This window comes from Ptychodera flava, chromosome 4 (assembly GCF_041260155.1).
Source record: "Ptychodera flava strain L36383 chromosome 4, AS_Pfla_20210202, whole genome shotgun sequence".
Lineage (NCBI taxonomy): Eukaryota > Metazoa > Hemichordata > Enteropneusta > Ptychoderidae > Ptychodera > Ptychodera flava.
Window position 1 is genome coordinate 44,005,286 of NC_091931.1, and position 18,217 is coordinate 44,023,502.

General features: G+C 36.6%; 1 protein-coding gene across 1 annotated transcript in view; it reads left to right on the plus strand.

Moving 5' to 3' along the window:
- Positions 1 to 13,844, plus strand: part of LOC139131887 (ubiquitin carboxyl-terminal hydrolase 12) — a 33,879-nt gene extending 20,035 nt beyond the window's left edge. The window contains exons 5-11 of the mRNA XM_070698190.1: positions 5,517 to 5,644; positions 6,232 to 6,308; positions 6,867 to 6,950; positions 7,507 to 7,639; positions 10,144 to 10,208; positions 11,190 to 11,268; positions 12,034 to 13,844. Coding sequence (XP_070554291.1) covers positions 5,517 to 5,644; positions 6,232 to 6,308; positions 6,867 to 6,950; positions 7,507 to 7,639; positions 10,144 to 10,208; positions 11,190 to 11,268; positions 12,034 to 12,141 — 674 coding nt within the window. The 3' untranslated portion in view covers positions 12,142 to 13,844. The remainder of the gene's footprint in view (positions 1 to 5,516; positions 5,645 to 6,231; positions 6,309 to 6,866; positions 6,951 to 7,506; positions 7,640 to 10,143; positions 10,209 to 11,189; positions 11,269 to 12,033) is intronic.
- Positions 13,845 to 18,217: the final 4,373 nt, after the last annotated feature.

The window sequence follows — 18,217 nt, forward strand, 5'->3', positions numbered from 1 at the left end:
TTTACTAAGCATGTCATTTTTCATTAAGACAGACTTTACACACAATATTTTTCTTACTCCTTTACCCCCCACAGGGATTGAGATGTAATACATCGGAATAAACCAATCAAGCCACTGGTATTAATTCCCATATCTTTGAAATGAAACAAAATTGGTTTTTCTAATCAAAGTCGATTCCTATCACAAATTTCTGTATTGGCATTCTTGGCTTCTGTACACATTTCCCAGTGGTTTTGCCTGCAACCGTTGATGAAGCTTGCTTTAGTCTTCTAATTTGATGTAATACTCCTATTTATAATGTCCATGCCTGTCACTCAGAGCGTTCATATCTAGCTCAATTTCAAATGCAGACAAGTAATTCCAAAGAGTTGGAATCCAGCTTTGCTCAAATGAAGGCTAATCTTCCCACTCTATATTATAATGCATTATAATTCTTTTCTATTCCCAATCTAGGACACCCACAATATAATGTCACATTGTCATACAGCATAATGTTATCTGGCATGTCAGACATGGCTAGCATTATGCACAATTGTTGTGTAAAATGCCTTGCGTCAATTATGCTGCCAGTATAATATTTGATATAATAATTGCTTTTTTTACCCATAAACATTTTATGGGTCCTGGCATATCATTTCAATCATGTGTAATCACTCTGAGGGAATTTCTGGTCCAGTGGATGCACGGAATAATATCTCACATCTTCGTTTTAAAACATTTTTAACCATGAAGACATGATAAAAGGGACTTCTCAGTATAGTTCATGGTGTTTTTGTCAATATTAAGTAGCAGCTAGCATAAGTGCCTGTATCTTGAAAAGAATGAGAGAGCCCTAAAGTGACAATTCTTTCTCTTTCCAAGACATTTCATTAACTACTTTCACCTTGAATGTGTGTCAGATTTTTCCGTCTTCTTGTATTGAACTTTTCTATATATGAGACCTCACCAATTTGTCATCTACATCTCTTCAACATCTTGGCTGGGAGCGTGTAGGATGAAGTCAGGTTCTTTATTATCTACAGGGAGGCCCGACATTTGCCCCACAGCGCTCTTGGTTGTTTTGGGGAATAAAACAGGTTTCCATGGCAACTGGCATTAAAACTTCCAATCCCGTACCCATGTATGAATTTTGCTGTAGGGGTATTTCCTTCCTTCAGTGGGTTACTTCTCATGCATGGCTTTTCAGTTCAGTGCATATTTCTTTCCTGTCCATGCAATTGATCGTCAGCCAAACATGAAAGATTGATTGTTGGTTGAAATGTGGTCTGGTATTCTTTTCAATTCAAATGCTCTGTGTCTCAGATTAGTCACCTGAAATAGATTTTTTTAATTAAGTCCACATGTTTTTCTCTATTATTTATGTCTTTATTTATCACTTTCTTCCTTTCACAAGAAGTTTTTAATGCATCTGAAGGTCTTGGCATGCAAGGAATTACATTGCCATCTTGTTCTTATTTTTGTTCCAAAGCATCAGAGTAACTATATGTTTTCTTATTGATGTGTGAATCAATATATAGGCATGGAACTGTATTCCTCTCTAATGTAGACAACATGATGTATTTGCAGTGGGGCAGGATTATTGAATCAATGTTGAAAGAGCGTTTGGCATGGAGATATAGTGTTGGAGGTGTTTTGTAGTGTTTGGGTGTGTGTAGGTGCTATATTGAAATTATATCAAATGATATTTAAATGTGACAGATGGATGAAACATGTTCAATTGCTATCGAGTAGGAACTGAGGCAAGAATAGTACAAGGTTCAAATGTTAGGCAAGAGCAGGAAATAGTTGTATTCAACTGTGATCTTATGAAATGAACAGTGCTGTTTGCATTAAATGAAACGGAGGTGTACCTAAATGTATGTCGTTTTCCCTACGCTTAATTTCAGTCCAACTGTCTTCAATAGGATGGCAAAACCTATTTTTTCAAAGAAATTGGGGAAGAAGAAGCACTAATTTAATTTTTGTGCAATTTCAGACAGTCATGCCGTTATTGTTTCTGGTCACATTTAAGTTAGATGCAAGATTGAAACTCTGAGCCCATGCCATGATAACAATCTGTACAGACCAGATATAATGTGATAGCAGTTTCAAAAACTCAGTTGAAACCGGCTAAAATTTGAAACAACAGTACTGTTGAGTGGGAAAGTTTTACAGCGCAGAATACGCATTAGTACATTCAAGAACATGTAAAGAAGAAGGCAGTGTTGTCTGCAACCAAGAAGAGTGAAAGCAGAGGCACTTCTATTTTTCAGTGAGAGAATTGGATGACATGTGTTACGAAACATATAATGAATGGCTGTATTTGCATGAAGGCCCAACATAGGCTTTTTCTTTATTATCGGATAATATCGTCTAAAATGTCTAAGTTAGAGAGTTCCAGGAACACGAGACCTAAGTGATCTAACATGGATAATATTATCAACATGATCCGATAAAACAGCGTTTTTAGCTCCCATAGCCATATGTATATATGGCAATGGAAGCTATTCTTATAGGCTAGGGAAATGTATGTATGTATGTATGTATGTCTGTATGTCTGTATGTCTGTGTGTCTGTATGTCTGTATGTCTGTATGTCTGTCCGTCAACATCAAAAACTCCAAAACCGCTGTACATTTCATCTTGATATTTGGTGTGTACATGGATGATGGGCTGTAGATGAGATTTTGTTCAAATGAAGTTGTCATTGCCAAAAATATGCAAATTAAGTGAAAAAATGTAAAAAACAGTCAAAATTGAAAAAACTCAATAACCACTGAGCAGATTACATGAAAAATTAGCATGTAAGTACTTTGGGCTGACATGAAATGATTGTGCACATCTTGGGTCAGTATCTTGGACTTGCTATTTTTCATGAATTTTTTTGTAATTTTTCTCCCATTTTTGGTCAAAAAATCTCCTCTCTGAAACCACAAGTCCGATTGATTTGAAACTTGGTATGGAAGTGCATAGGAGTGACCTTTCCAAAATTTGGGCAATCGTGGTGAAATTTGCATATTTTAGTTTACACTTCCATAGACTCCCATGTATAAGGCAGATCTCCATAGAGCTCCCATGTATAAGGCCACGAAAAATAAAAATTTAGTTTCTCATCGTATTCATATTGCAAAAGGATGCAGTGACACAATTTTTAGTCCCCACGGATGAAGTCCAGTGAGCTTATAGATTGGGTCATGTCCGTCTGTTCGTCCATCCGTGAGTCCATCCGTCTCATATCTCTGATATTTTGACAAAATGTCATGTGACCTTGATGACCTTTGATCTCAAATATACATATTTGTCCATAACTCAGTAACCACAAGTGCTACCACCCTTCATATATGGTATGATGGGACACCTTATGACGCCACATATTGTACCTCATTAATTATGCGCATATCTAATTTTGAGCGAGCCAATAGAGCTAGAGGTCTGATTTTTGGTATATAGGGATAACTTAGCAAACAATTTTTTTGACAAATGTCACGTGACCTCGGTGACCTTTGACCTCAAATATACATATTTTGTCCATAACTCGGTAACCACAAGTGCTACAGCCTTCATGTATTGTATGATGGGACACCTTATGACGCCACATATTGTACCTCATTAATTATGCACATATCTAATTTTGAGCGAGCCAATAGAGCTAGAGGTCTGATTTTTGGTATATAGGGATAACTTAGCAATACAATTTTTTTGACAAAATGTCACGTGACCTCGGTGACCTTTGACCTCAAATATACATATTTGTCCATAACTCAGTAACCACAAGTGCTATGTCCTTTGTATTTAGTAGGATGGGAGACCTTATGACAACACACGCTTTACCTCATTAATTATGTACACATCTAATTCTGGGCAAGCGAATAGAGCTAGAGATCTGATTTTTTGGCATATAGGGATTAATTAGCAATATAATTTTTTTTTCAAAATGTCATGTGACCTCGATGACCTTTGACCTTGATTATACATATATATGCATATCTCAGTAACCACAAGTTCTATACCCTCCAATTTCGATAGGATATTAGACCTTAAGATGTCACATCTTGTACCTCATTTATAATGCGCATATGTATTTCTTGGCTGGCCAATACTGCTAGAGGTCTGATCTTTTTTCCCGATTTAGAACCATAACTTAGACATGCCTCATGTGTTTCAAATTGGGAACAACGACATAGACCTATGTGCCCATAGATCTCAACATATACACTCCAGTGATACTTCTTAATGACCACATTTTCCTGCCCCATCAAGACTAATACTCCTATTACAAGTGGGGACTATGTCATTGTAATGACTTGTTGAGTTAATGGTGTATCACAGTATTTGATATATCTAATTCTGTATTTTTTCCATGTTATATTCTGAATAAATACATTAAACATATTTCACTATCTCCAGTACATTCATTTAAGTATTTTCACTTCATGCACTTTATCCCTTTCACACATGTTCAAATATCTGACCAGAGAACAAACACTAAATAGTCCAGGATGGGAGCTACAGTGTCATTGACGCTATTTTTAGAATTTTCCACTCATCCGCTTTTAATATTAGACTCTAACTTAGAAGTTAGACGATATTATCAATTTTATCCGATATTATCCGATAAAACAGCATGTCGGGCATTGGCCACTTCCCCACCTGTCTAATATTAGACTCTCTAACTTAGAAGTTAGACGATATTATCAATTTTATCGGATATTATCCGATAAAACTGCATGTCAGGCAACCGCCACTTCCCCACTCGTCTAATATTAGACTCTAACTTACAGGTTAGATGATCTTATCGATTTCATCGGATATTATCCGATAAAACAGCATGTCGGGCATCTGCCTCTTCCCCATCCTTCTAATATTAGACTCTAACTTAGATGTTAGACGATATTATCGATTTTATCGGATATTATCCGATAAAACAGCATGTCGGGCATCAGCCACTTCCCCACTCGTCTAATATTAGACTCTAACTTAGATGTTAGACGATATTATCGATTTTATCCGATATTATCCGATAAAACTGCATGTCGGGCATCTGCCTCTTCCCCATCCTTCTAATATTAGACTCTAACTTAGATAACTTAGATAATATTATCCGATAATGAATATAGTGCCAATGTCGCGGTATCCTCTGTATTTGGATAAAAGCATACGTGTGTTTTCCCTGTGGCCTGACAGTCACCCAAAACTGTTGTCCTAGGTCTACAGTCTTGTGAAACAGACTGTTTTAGGGTGACTCTCAAGCCCTCAGCCAACAAATGCGTACTTTCCCACTCATGGCCGGTGAATGTGAGTATACTTCTATGAGTATGACAAAGAAAAAGGTGGTTGTATCAAGTATTGTCCAGTTTTCCGTAAGTTGGCTGTAATCAAGCAAGGTGGTAAAATGAAAGGTGTTGATAATTGGTACACAAATGACTCCAAATGATTGGGCCTGTAGTACAGGCCCTGTAATAGTACAACTCATATGGTTACTTGATGCTTATGATGAATACTACTTAGCCAGGACATTTGTCTTTCTTTACATTGCAGCTGAAAAGCAAGGCAACAAAGGAAAAAATGGTAACGATAACCAAATAAGCAAACCAGACCCTACGTGGGTGCACGATATATTCCAGGGTACCTTGACAAATGAAACTAGGTGTCTCTGCTGTGAAACAGTAAGTTACATGTACACAACACTTCTCCATTAAGTAGTATATGCCTTAAAATTGAAAGCACGTGATAGTATTACAGATTTCTTGCCAATTTTCAAGAAGTAAACAATTTTTACTTATGAGCAGTACACAGAGATCAAATATTGAGATTGAATATTTTTCATCAGTTTGACCTGTATTTTTATAACTTTTACGGTTCAGATTTATCCAAAAATAAATCATTATTCTTTTTGTGTACAAATTTATTATTCCCTATTACTAATGCTTGCCTTCAAAAGTTGTTACCAAAAGTTTGAAAATACAGCTTTTTACAAAATTATTTAGTTTTTTTGCAATCAGCCGTTTTCAGTGAATCAAGACTTTTGTTAAATTGCAACCAAAAATAACCTCAAAATAGTTGTAATCTATTTTCAAAGTGAAATCTTGGAATTTATACCAACCTTTTGCAGGAATAAATTGACTGCCTTCATAGTATAGTGCAACTTGACATGGAGTTTCACACTGGAACATGCTGATGTCGACAAACATACAGTAATGTCCATATATTTAGTTCTTTTGATGGCCTATACTTTCATGTTTTGTGTGTACAGGTTAGCAGTAAAGATGAAGATTTTCTAGATTTATCAGTCGATGTGGACCAAAATACTTCAATAACGCATTGCTTGAGGTAAGAAACACAGGCACTATGAAATGCAGATACACAACAAAAATACTTGGAATGAGATATCCACTGCTGGTTTTTGTGGGAACTTTTTCTTGTCACTAGGGTAAGTGCTAGAGACACAAAAGGAAGAAAAGCTAATACAGAGACTGCAGCGGTGTGTTCAAGAGAAAGAAATACACATTTATTGGGACTCTTTGCTTCTCTGTCATGTTACTCCTCACCTCACACTAACACTGAGGGCAGTATACCATCAATGAGAGTGACTCTCTGAACATTGTATTTTTACATGACACTTCTGCAGTTTGTCCAACTTGACATTTATCCCTGTCTCAGAGGGCATTGCACCATCCATGATAAAGGGCAGTTCACCATAAGATACGACATTGACCCCTAAGGACAGTGTCTTTTCCATTGCTACCCACCATGAACATGGTTTCCCTAACTGGCTGTGTATTTCACATACCACTGACTTAGAGAGCAGGTCGAAATTTATCTTGCAATTTAGTATTAACATTTCCTATATTTTCTCGTGTTTAATTTATCCTTCTTTTTTGGTTCCAGGGGGTTTAGCAGTACAGAGACTCTCTGTAGTGAATATAAATATTACTGCGAGAACTGTTGCAGTAAACAGGAAGCACAGAAAAGGTATGTTACACCAGACCTCCGCCCAACCACCCTGTATACTTCACAATGGCCAAGGTTTAAGGCTGTTTGTCGAGTTTGTTAGTTCATACAATGTAACAGAGAAGTATTAGGAGGTGAAGATTTGACATAGCATTGCAATGTCATCATGTTTTTTGAAAGGAGACTCTTAGAGCTAAGTGACGTAGTGATGAAATGTGGTTCCAGTGTTGAATTTCAAGCAGACTGTAACATGGCATTCCTGTAAGGAAATCGCTGCCCTTTGTTTTATTATTACTTGATTCATATACACTTGTGTTGTCTTGTAGATACGCTTATCTGTGATTTGGTTTCTTTGTCATGGCAACTAGAGTCAGAGTACTTTGAATCATGAATCATGCAGTGGATCAGAATATCGAGTTGAGCTAACGTTTTGATTTCAAATGAAAATCTTGTTCATCCTCTTTCTATCAGGCTTCATAGACAAACCACAGAAATTACTACGACTTGGGAGAAGGAGGATTAACTGCCCATGACATTTATCATGTTACATTGTTGTCCAATGTTATTTTTCTTCCAGAATGAGAGTCAAGAAGTTGCCAATGATATTGGCACTACATTTAAAGAGATTCAAATACATGGAACAGTTACATAGATATACTAAGTTATCTTACAGAGTTGTTTTTCCATTGGAACTTAGGCTTATGAATACGGTGAGTTCATTTTTCTGAAAGAGTTACTACAGTGAGACCAGTGTTGGAAACTGGCCAAAATATTTGCCAGACATCAGGACTGGTAACTTTCAAAACTTGCCGGTCCTGCCAGAAAGTTGCCTGTCCTGAATTTTTGACAAATCCATTCATTCAAAAAACACAAAACCATTATGTACTTCAAACTGTAAACAACTTTATTTTCAACATGAGTATTAACTGTGATCTTACAAACAAACTGTTCTGAATTCCACTGTTTGAAATGAATTCTAATCCGGACTTGAATACAAAATTTCTATAAATAACAATGCTGATAACACTCTGATACATTGTGTTGATAACCGAGTACTGGACATTTCATCATGGATCTGTGCATGGTCTCCTTGATGAAATCAGTGCTGACATGAGTCAAGCACAGATTACATCAAGTCAGTGTCACTACCAACATCACTTTCCAGGAGATCAGAGAAGTCTAGATTCATAATCAGAGTCCAGTCCCTGTCCTGCTACAAATGACCTGCTCTGCCCCTATGTATTTGGTTTTAACAATGGGGAAACTGAATTTTTTTTTTTTAATTTGTCTCCATTTCATGCCACAACTTATCGTATAAAACCGAGATGCAATCTGTCATCGAATTGGTACTACAATCAACCAAACTGAAAAGATTTCTGAGCAAAACAGAAAACATCATCTGGCAAAGAAAATCAAAAACTTAGAGAGTTGCCATATAAGTAATCATAGTTGGCGGCATGAATTAAATAAAACAATACTCTCCTCAGACCAAACGATTTCAAAGGCCGTTTACAGAAAATATTGTTAACGAAACCATGAAACCTGGGAATGGCTAAATACAGAGAAACAAGATTTATTCTCGAAACAGCCCTTCACAACATGCTTTTCAAACACCGGAAAGCAGGCACCAATATCGACCCGAAATCTATTACAAAGTCCATGAAAAATTGACACAAAACTAAAAGTTCGGATAATCGATTTAAATGCCTAAAACAAACTAATCGTTGACAGATTAGTACAACATTTACTGTTAACACCACGAGCACTAGCAACGCTCAAAATATGCCCTAAAACAAAAATCCTTATAACCGTCCAGAAACTCCGGTCGATGCTGGGTCATGTTAATTATAATATGACACCACACACCGGATCGCTCATTATAGAGTCAGTCAATAGTGGCTAACTCTCTCAATAACGAATCTGGCTTCTCCTCCTCGAGGACAAAGATGACTTCATCACACAACCAAGCGGATGGGATACAAAACAAGAGAGCGACTGATGAAGGAACCCCATTTTTGGTTCCGAAACACCGTTGAGACGAATCACTCAATCAACAAACCGGTTTACCGGGGACCCAGATCACATGACTAGGGTCAAAGCACTATCGATTCACCGATGTCTCGCCATGTATTCCACACAAAATAAATGCAATGATCCTTTTATTCACCATATCGTAATACTGAACAATCTTGGTAGAGCCGATGTGTGGAGTTGCCCTCATTTTCCTTTATATTCCGTTATAAGCGGCTGATCGAGAGATTACTGAGTATGCCGTATAGGCTACTATCGAGAGCCCGACATACGGACGTGGAAGTACAATTTTCCTCCCGTCCGACTGAAAAGTTACCCGTCTCGGACGGGAGGACGGGCGGTAGTTTCCAACGCTGGTAAGACTGACGACAACGTTTGCCATAACACTGAAAAAAATCGACTTTTATGCTCTTAAAGGAACTGCCCCTATAAAAGCCGGATTATCGTAAATCTATGTGAAAAAGCCACGCTACTAATCGGATGTGCCTTGTTTAGTCCCAGAATCCCGTAACTTTGCCATGTTTAAGGCGTTTATTATCATTGCATATGATGTCTGTGAATATATAGTAAGTAACTAAACTTAAGTAAAAAATAAACTGAAGAAATGTTCCTTTTTTTGTCGGAGAACACATATTTAAAAATGTGTTCCCCGTACGACCATTTGACCCCTCTTTGCATATGTCACGAAAGTGCCCATGATGATTATTCAAGTTTATCAAACGGTCAAAAGATGCTGTGAGAATTCAAAAACTCCCGCCCAGTATATGCAAATGACTTTGTCATAAGTAATCCCCCTATTGTGCACCCACCGTCCTGTAACTTCCTGTTTAAGTATTGGTGTCTGTTCATGCATCACAAAGTAACACATAAAAGACTAGATATTCAAATTGCTTCTACAAGGTTTTGGAAACAATCGCTGTAATAGATTGTAGAGATAACAAGAGCTTGCCTTGGAAATGTTGACATGGTGCAGTTTCCAGTGTAGTACATCAGCCATTGCTCAAGACAGGTTAGAGCTGGATGATTTTAATCAGAATTGTTACAAATACAAAATTCGTCCGTTTTGGACAAAGTTTTGAAATGTTAGAATCAAGAGCAAATGTGCTACTTCATTCATTGATAGGACTGCCTTTTCCAGACTTTGCATGGTACTGATTGGTGTAATTTGATCTTTTATTTGCAGTCCGATGATGCATACAATCCAGATAAACTTTATGATTTAGTTGCTGTAGTTATACACTGTGGAAGGTTAGTTCTACTTGAATTGTATTTATCAGTTTTTGATCTTCGCTTTTGATCCTCAGCTTCAAAGACCTTTTATAAGCTGACGCTGAAAATGACGCTTCTCACTGTCAGCTTCAGCGTTATATCTAAAGAAACCGAAATGACTCTACCAGATGAGGGATAAATGATAAAATTCGTCTAGACTAAAAAAATCACGACTATTCTTTCAGATATTTCTTTTGCATTGTAAAATCGGTTCACAATTAATGTTTTATCAGCAGAATATCCCATTGTGTTGTAGTGTTCATAATTTTTAGTCCATGATCCATGGCAGTGTTGGTTGGTGTCCTGTTAACTCATGCGTTAAGAATGTCCGAAAGAAAGCCATTCATTGTTCAAAATGTGTAAAAATTGCCACCATGCAAGGGGATATGAAAGCTCTAATTATATAGAAAACATATGAAACTATTTATTTGAATGACTATAACTTACGAGCTGAATAGTTGATATTATTTGGATTTCAAGGAACAACAATGGACATGCAGCATTCAAATATATGGCTAAGAATGTTGTGTCGTAATCATGTTGAGATAAGCAGACATTAATATGAATAGTTACAAAATATTATAAAATACAATAGTTGCAATGTTTTGATTAATAATTAAAGTGATACATTTTTACACTCTTTTATGCACTTATCATTTCATCAGATACAGTCAGGAATAGTAGGATGCCTGACACTGGTGCAGCTTATGTTTCAGCGTCATACTCAGAATCATTCTAGCCTTACCCCTGAAGCTGAGGATGAGGATGAAGATGATGCTAACTTAACACTCATTCATGAACTTCAGCGTCAGTCATGACACTTGAACTTATTTAATATTACTTCTTTGTTGGCAAAATTCAGAAAGCTCAGGAGTAGATGGATCATGATGATCACATGTCAGTCACATGATCAGTGAGATATTTTGCTACTGATAATTGCTTTTGCTTCTCTCCCCACAGTGGTCCGAATAGGGGGCATTACATCACAATTGTCAAAAGCCATGGGTTTTGGCTACTATTTGACGATGACATAGTGGAGGTAAGATTCTCAAAGTTCAAAAATAATATATAAATTATTTTAATATATTGATATAGGTAAGTTTCTGGACACTGTTCGTAATGACACGGCAGTTAACATGTGATAGAAGAAGGAAAACTTTTTGCAGATTCTTCCCAACCTGTGTCTTTAAACTTTTCAACAGAGAAAAAGTGTGTGTTGGTTATAACTTCTGTACAACCATTTTATGTTTTGTCCAACAGTATCTCAAGTGTTGTGTATCATGAATTGCTGTACAGCATAATTTGTGCTTTTTTGTTTGAAAGGACAGTAGCTTGAACTTTTAATGATTTCTTGATGTTGTTTTTATGTCAGTGACACGTTTTGTTTAACTCTGCAAAGCATGTTGAAACACCCACTATTTACCATGTCAACACAGCGTGTGTACAAGTAAAGTGCTCTGTTGTTGTGTACATTTGAATTCTAATCTAGACCAGAATTCACTTGTCAACAGTTTACACATGTACAGGCTGAATTGACAAGCTCAATACCGTGTAAGTCAACAAGCTGTGGCGAGTAGAACAAAGGACACACAAAAGAGATATAGGGCAAAAAATTATCAAAAACTATAGCTACTGACTGTTGCCAAACACATTATTTCAAAGATGAAATAAATGAACGATATTCTTGTAGTTGACTCAGGTGATGAAGCACACATGCAAACCTACTCACATGCAAATTAGAAAATGATTCCCACTTTTCTGATTCAATAACTTTCAATCTGACCATTCCTCTCTTAAATTACAGAAAATTGATGCTCAGGCGATTGAAGAATTTTACGGTTTGACATCAGATTTACAGAAGACCTCTGAATCAGGTTACATTCTATTCTACCAATCAAGAGATGGCACATGATGGCCACATGTCAGTCACATGGTTGTCACCTGGCATATTTTGTACATAAATGAACTTTTAGATGCCACAACCCTAGACTCTACCTTGATCATCAAGTTTTTTGTAGATACATAGGGGAAGGGGTGAGATTGAGAGGTGGGAGGAGGGAGAGGGTGGTAATGGAGCAATTTCTCCAGTAAAAGGAAATCTAAATTTATCACAGGTGAGGGAATGGTATGTTGTCCATTCAATTTTCAACAGACTTGTTGCCGTTGAATTATAATTAATTGTCAATCCAAATTCTCTTTTCTGAGTATCTTAATCATATTCCTGACAAGAAATTGTCACACGGAGTTATTTTGATATTTTCTACTAAGAGACCTCAGTGTTACTAAACATATATTTGAGCGCCCCATCATTCCCTTAGAACAGAAACAAAAATACTGAGAATGATTGACCAATTTGAGGATATCTCCGTATTTTAAATCCCTGAACATGAAATGTAATGATTTTTACAACAGATGGACAGAAAGTTCATTTGACTCCTCATGGTCAGGAGTTGGTCCTCCGAGATTGGAGGTTATTTTCTATAATTTTATCGAAGTTAGCCTTTCCAGCTCAAGTAAGGAATTGCTGGTTTAAATCATATTGCCCGAATTGCAGCAAGCACGGAATGTGTGAAATGTGCTGCGCACTGTCATTTGAGTAACAGACTCACAGTAAGTTTCAAGTCAGTGAAATGTCCTTTAATTAATTATGCATCTCAATGAGAATGTAACCCTCAACAACTAAAGCAGAAGTTCACCTGTAAATCTGTGCCTAGGAAATCAACTCGTGTTAATTTCACCACTCAAAACATCGTTCATGTCCAAAGAGGCACTGCCAAGCAACTGTAACTACTAGTATTGTGGAAGAAAGATACATTTCAGGACTTTTGTTTTAATAAGGTTGGAGTTTTTTATCAGGGTATTTAACAATATGGTGAGTTCTACTTCACTGTTTTCATTTGATATCTTTAGAATTTGGGAACATAACTGACATCTGTGTTATTGCTAATATTACATGTAAGTCTCATACCAGTTTCACATAAGCAAGGTTTCTCTACAGAGATATAAAAAATATCGTTGTCTATTTCTGTACTACGTTATCATCAACTGGCCCTTGTTTTTATGATTAAAACAGAATGTTTTCCCTCTAGACCTGGCAAAGTAGAAATGAGAAATGATAATCCTTAACTAAATCTTGCATAATACTGTAGCAGTGTTTTGTGAAGAGCTGCGCGTAGGTAAATATCACTAGAGTTCCCCTTGTTCTTCCTGGGCAACCGTGTCAGGGCACTGCAAGCAGGGCTGTTGCAGTTCCCATGCTATTTACATCTATGTGGAAAATCTTGCAAAACCTCTGGTATGTTGACTCATCCACTGTTGTATTGAAAACAGATGAATAACATCCCTTGATAAATTCAACAAATGCCTGCCTAATGTGGCCATTCAGGAGTAATTCCCAGCAGACATCCAAGAAGAGTATGATTCAGTACTGACTGCGTATAACTTACTCTCTTTTAGATCTTGTTTGAGAACTAGTCATGTAGACCTCCGCCCATAAAATCCTGCTAAAGTAAACTTTTTATTCTATGAGAAAATATGGCAATGTATTATTGTTGATGTAAGATCAGACACAAGAAGAACACAGGGCCACATATTCCGTATGGTATTACGGAATATGCACCTCGAAAGTGAAAGACTTAAACTTTTGCTTAAACTTTCCTCAGTGAAACTTTCAACCATTCTCTTACCGAAACAAGAATAAAAATCAGGGGTCACCGTGCAAACTTTGGTACTAGAGAGACAAATAACTTGCGATTTCTCGATATTTGAAATTCAAAATGGCCGCCATCCCTGTGTTAACTCTATGGGAAAAAATAAAATTTTCGATTTTCGAAAAAGTAAGACGGTGAAACGTTTCTTTCGCCAAGAGCTTCAAAATGAGCCCCCACAAGTGGTAGATCAGAAGAAAATTGATAAAATTTGAAGGTCCGAATTTCTGTCTCCGAGGTGCGTTCTACCTTAATCAGTGCTTGTCTGGGGCTTCCTTTGATGATGGATAAATACAGACTACCCCCTAGGATAGTGTTCCATCATGCCACTGCTTGGCATTGGTCCAATGTTCTTCAGTCGTGTCAAAGGTCACCTCTGGTTAGCAAGTACAGAGGTTAAAGGTGATGATGCTGGGTCAGACTTTTCAAACTGAAATGTTCACTTATCAACAGGAGACTACCATTCTGTAACACTTTAAATTAACATTTATGGCGGCAAAACTGCAAAATCACCCTGCAGGGATCTTGGTTGTTCTTTTGTTCCCTTCTAAAGCTTCTCAAATTTAGTTTTGTCCATTTGTTTTACTCTTGGATGATACAGAAATTTGTTTTTGTCTGTGTGATATGCATGGGTGTTGTTAAGATTGGTCTGTTGAGATTATTTTACCTGCTTCAGATATCCTTAGTAGATTGGAAGTACCCCGTCACTTTGTTTCTTAGATGCAAGAGATATATCAACAACTCAAAGGTAAATATATAAATGATTATTATTTCCATCGATCCCTGTTTTCACAAAAAATGCAGAACTCTTGGATGTTCAATGTGGAGATGTTGGGGAAAAAAGAATTTCTTTATTTAACACCAGAAAAGCATGCCATATTGTCCCATTACAACTGATAACTGACTGCAGCTAGACTGAAAAGAAATAGGTAAATGTCACAAGATGGCATGTCCCTGACGTGAGCGATGACAGTGACTCCCTCTGCCCCTTCCCATGATGAAAGTGTGATGAAAACAGTCCAGTAAACATGTAAATAGGGCCAGGCCATGGATGTGAGAAGACAGGGTGATCAAGGCATTGATAAGTATTTCCCACATTCACAACAACATCTCAGTGGTAGATGCAATACAGTCAATGTGTTACAGATTTTGCGTCTTATTTTAATTTTTTATTTCCATTATTTTATGATATATTTCCTTTTAAAATACAGAGTTCATTAATCATGTTTTTCAGAATATTTTGAACGGTAACAAAAATCATGATATTCAATTACTGACCCTGAAAAAGATGGCATATATTGGGTTATCCACACTGGACCAAAATGATTTGATCTCAGGTGACATCATTTCCCTAAGGTTATCAGAAATTCATCATAGTACTGAAGCAGACAGTCAGATAGAGTGACACACAGAAGGGCGAGAACGCTTTTCTTTTACTGTAAAATTTACTGTGATATACCTGCTTGAAATTTTACAAACAACTGCAACAAGTCATTTCATGGCAGGGCTCTTCATGATGTCTTGAATTGTCTGCATCAAAAACTTTGCAGATCTACTCAAGTAGGGTACTGTGTAGACTGGAAGATCCGTAGCTCAAGGACGCTCTCTAAGCTCCCCTACCAGAGGAGGGGAGCATAGGGAGCGTCCTCGTGCGACGGATCATTCAGGCTAGGTATTGTGGTGTTGTTTTTTTCTCAGTTAATATTTTTGAAAATAAACCACAAACCCAAGACAACTATGAGATTAAATTAACCTTTTGGTCCAGTATGGGTACCACTGACATATTCAGGAATTGCTAATTAGAAGAAGAATTAGTCAAAAGTCCAAACACAATAGTGAACCTTGATATTTTGTTACAGCTTTCCTAATCCATTTCATTGTCCATTTCACTTGAATAGGATGACACAAATGTGTATCAAAGCCACACATTGACTTCAACTTAAATCATAGATACTACCATATATTCCATATTCTTGATGATAAACCAACTGTTATCAAATAAATACTAGTCAAACATGAATTATTTTGAAAAGTTTGGTCTCTGTAAATTAAGTTAATTGCTCCTGTTTTTTTTTCGTATGTTGTACAAAAATTTGCTGTATAAATTTATTATATTTTAAAATAATATTGTGTAATAAATCTGTAGTCATGATTGACAGCCCTACAATAGGAGTAATGTTAGTTTTTGAATGCCCCTTTATACGGTACAATGACATTGTCAGCTGTTTCTTTGTAACATATTACTGCTACTGTAATAAAAATTTAAACACAAATAAAAAACCTTTCTATGGAAATTTTATGCAGTCAGAATCATTATTATATGAAGCTAGCAAGATTTTTATTTTTACCAGCCATACCATTGTGATTTATAGACCATCTCACTTTTGGAAGACTTTGAGTTGAGTAAAGTTGAGTAAATTTTTGTGAGTCAAGAAAACAGTTGTTGCCGTATCAGAGCTCATGAAACAGCAGGTGAAAGGAACACAATGTAAGAAAGGCTTTGGTTGGCTGAAATTTCATGATTTGATTGACATGATGGCTATGCAAGAATTAATGAAGCAATGGATGAACTCTACAAGCAGAATGGCACCTTGTAGAGTGTGAGTAGCATTGAGAGTGTACAGATAGAAGGATGAACAATAAATCACATTTTTCATTTCCTGTCATTTTTACATGGCATATCTACAGTGGCGCAATGGGGCCACTGAAGTAATTTTACCCCCTGACATTTCATTTGTTATTTCTTTTGCATAATAAGGTTATACCATCAGTCTTCATGCTTTGTATAAAATTCAATATGATATCCTTAATCTTTTCCTTGATGAACACAAGTCGTTTTTGCTAAGTATATTCAGACCAATGACTGTACAAATTAAAACACCCTGTTCATACAGCAAATAATCACAACATTACCAGATAAACATGATTTTGTTGCCTGGCCTACGATACGGCAAATTCCTGACAGCAGGAGATCGTTTAATAAGATTGTTTGAAATGTTTTCATCGATGTTAGGATGGAAGTCATTGAAATACTGCACGAGATCTGACTACGAACTGAAGCACAATCATAACAGCAAAATAGACATATAAAACAAACCGTCTCAATCTGTCAGCAACAGCACGTATTTTGCAAGTGGTGCTAAATTTCGTGACTTACCCACAATCGTGATAGGCACTATTTAAGTGATGATAAATCAAAGGCTACTGGTCATTTCATTTGCGTTTCAAGGCCTCCAGTCCATGTACAAAGGGGTGTATAAGTACCACGATACATGTTGTCACTGTTCAAAAATCACGCATGTATCAGGAAGATTACACAGGCAACAGTCTTGTTGCTGCTTTCTTGTCTATGGTTTACAAAAAACCTCTGGTGCATTTGCTGAAGAATATTACTGTTACATACTCATAAACATGAGGCTATTGCAGAGGTACATGTATATGAAAGAATACTGACCAAACTTCCAAGATTCTTCCAACGCTATTTCTGAACAGTTGGATAAAAGGCCTTCACATAACTGAAAGGAAATAATTCTAATACAGGCAAAAAACAATTACACATTTCTTTTTTCCAGTATTTTTGCTCTTTGCATCAACACCAATCTCTTGTTTTACACCCTAGTATGTCACAGTATTCAGTATTCAGCTTATCACCACAGCCATATTTGTTATGTACACTTACAATGCTGGCAGTTGCATTTCAGTCCAGCCGCTTACTGAAGTGCTAGTATTACAATAACACTACTGCATATGCAAAGTAATGCATGAATATGCATACAACAAAATACTGCTACAACAAATGATGCAGCCTGACATGTGAGAATACCATCATTTATAATCTGTTATGGTTCTACAGAGCGGTACCAAGGGGTATCTATGGCAACACTAGATGTTACTTTACTTTTCAAAACAAAATACACAAAGTATTTGTACATAAATTTGTTTATTTCCTTGATGCATTTTTCAAATTTGAATTTCAAGTGATCATGTCTGCTCAAGAAATGCATAACAAAGTGGTAAAATTTCACATCTCATCAAAAGAATTCCACCAGTGACTGAATTATTAACATTACATTAGAACTCTGCATTAGAATTAAAAACACTTTCAGCAAAATTTGTCCTACAAATATCTTTTATTGAACAAAGATCTTAGCAACAGCTGATAAACATTGGAGGAGTGCATTTCAAAATACTGTCAACGTTGCAACTCTCTCCACAGAAAAACTTGTAACTCTTTGTCACGTACTCTCAAAATATTTTTAAGAACACAAAATTTGATAATCA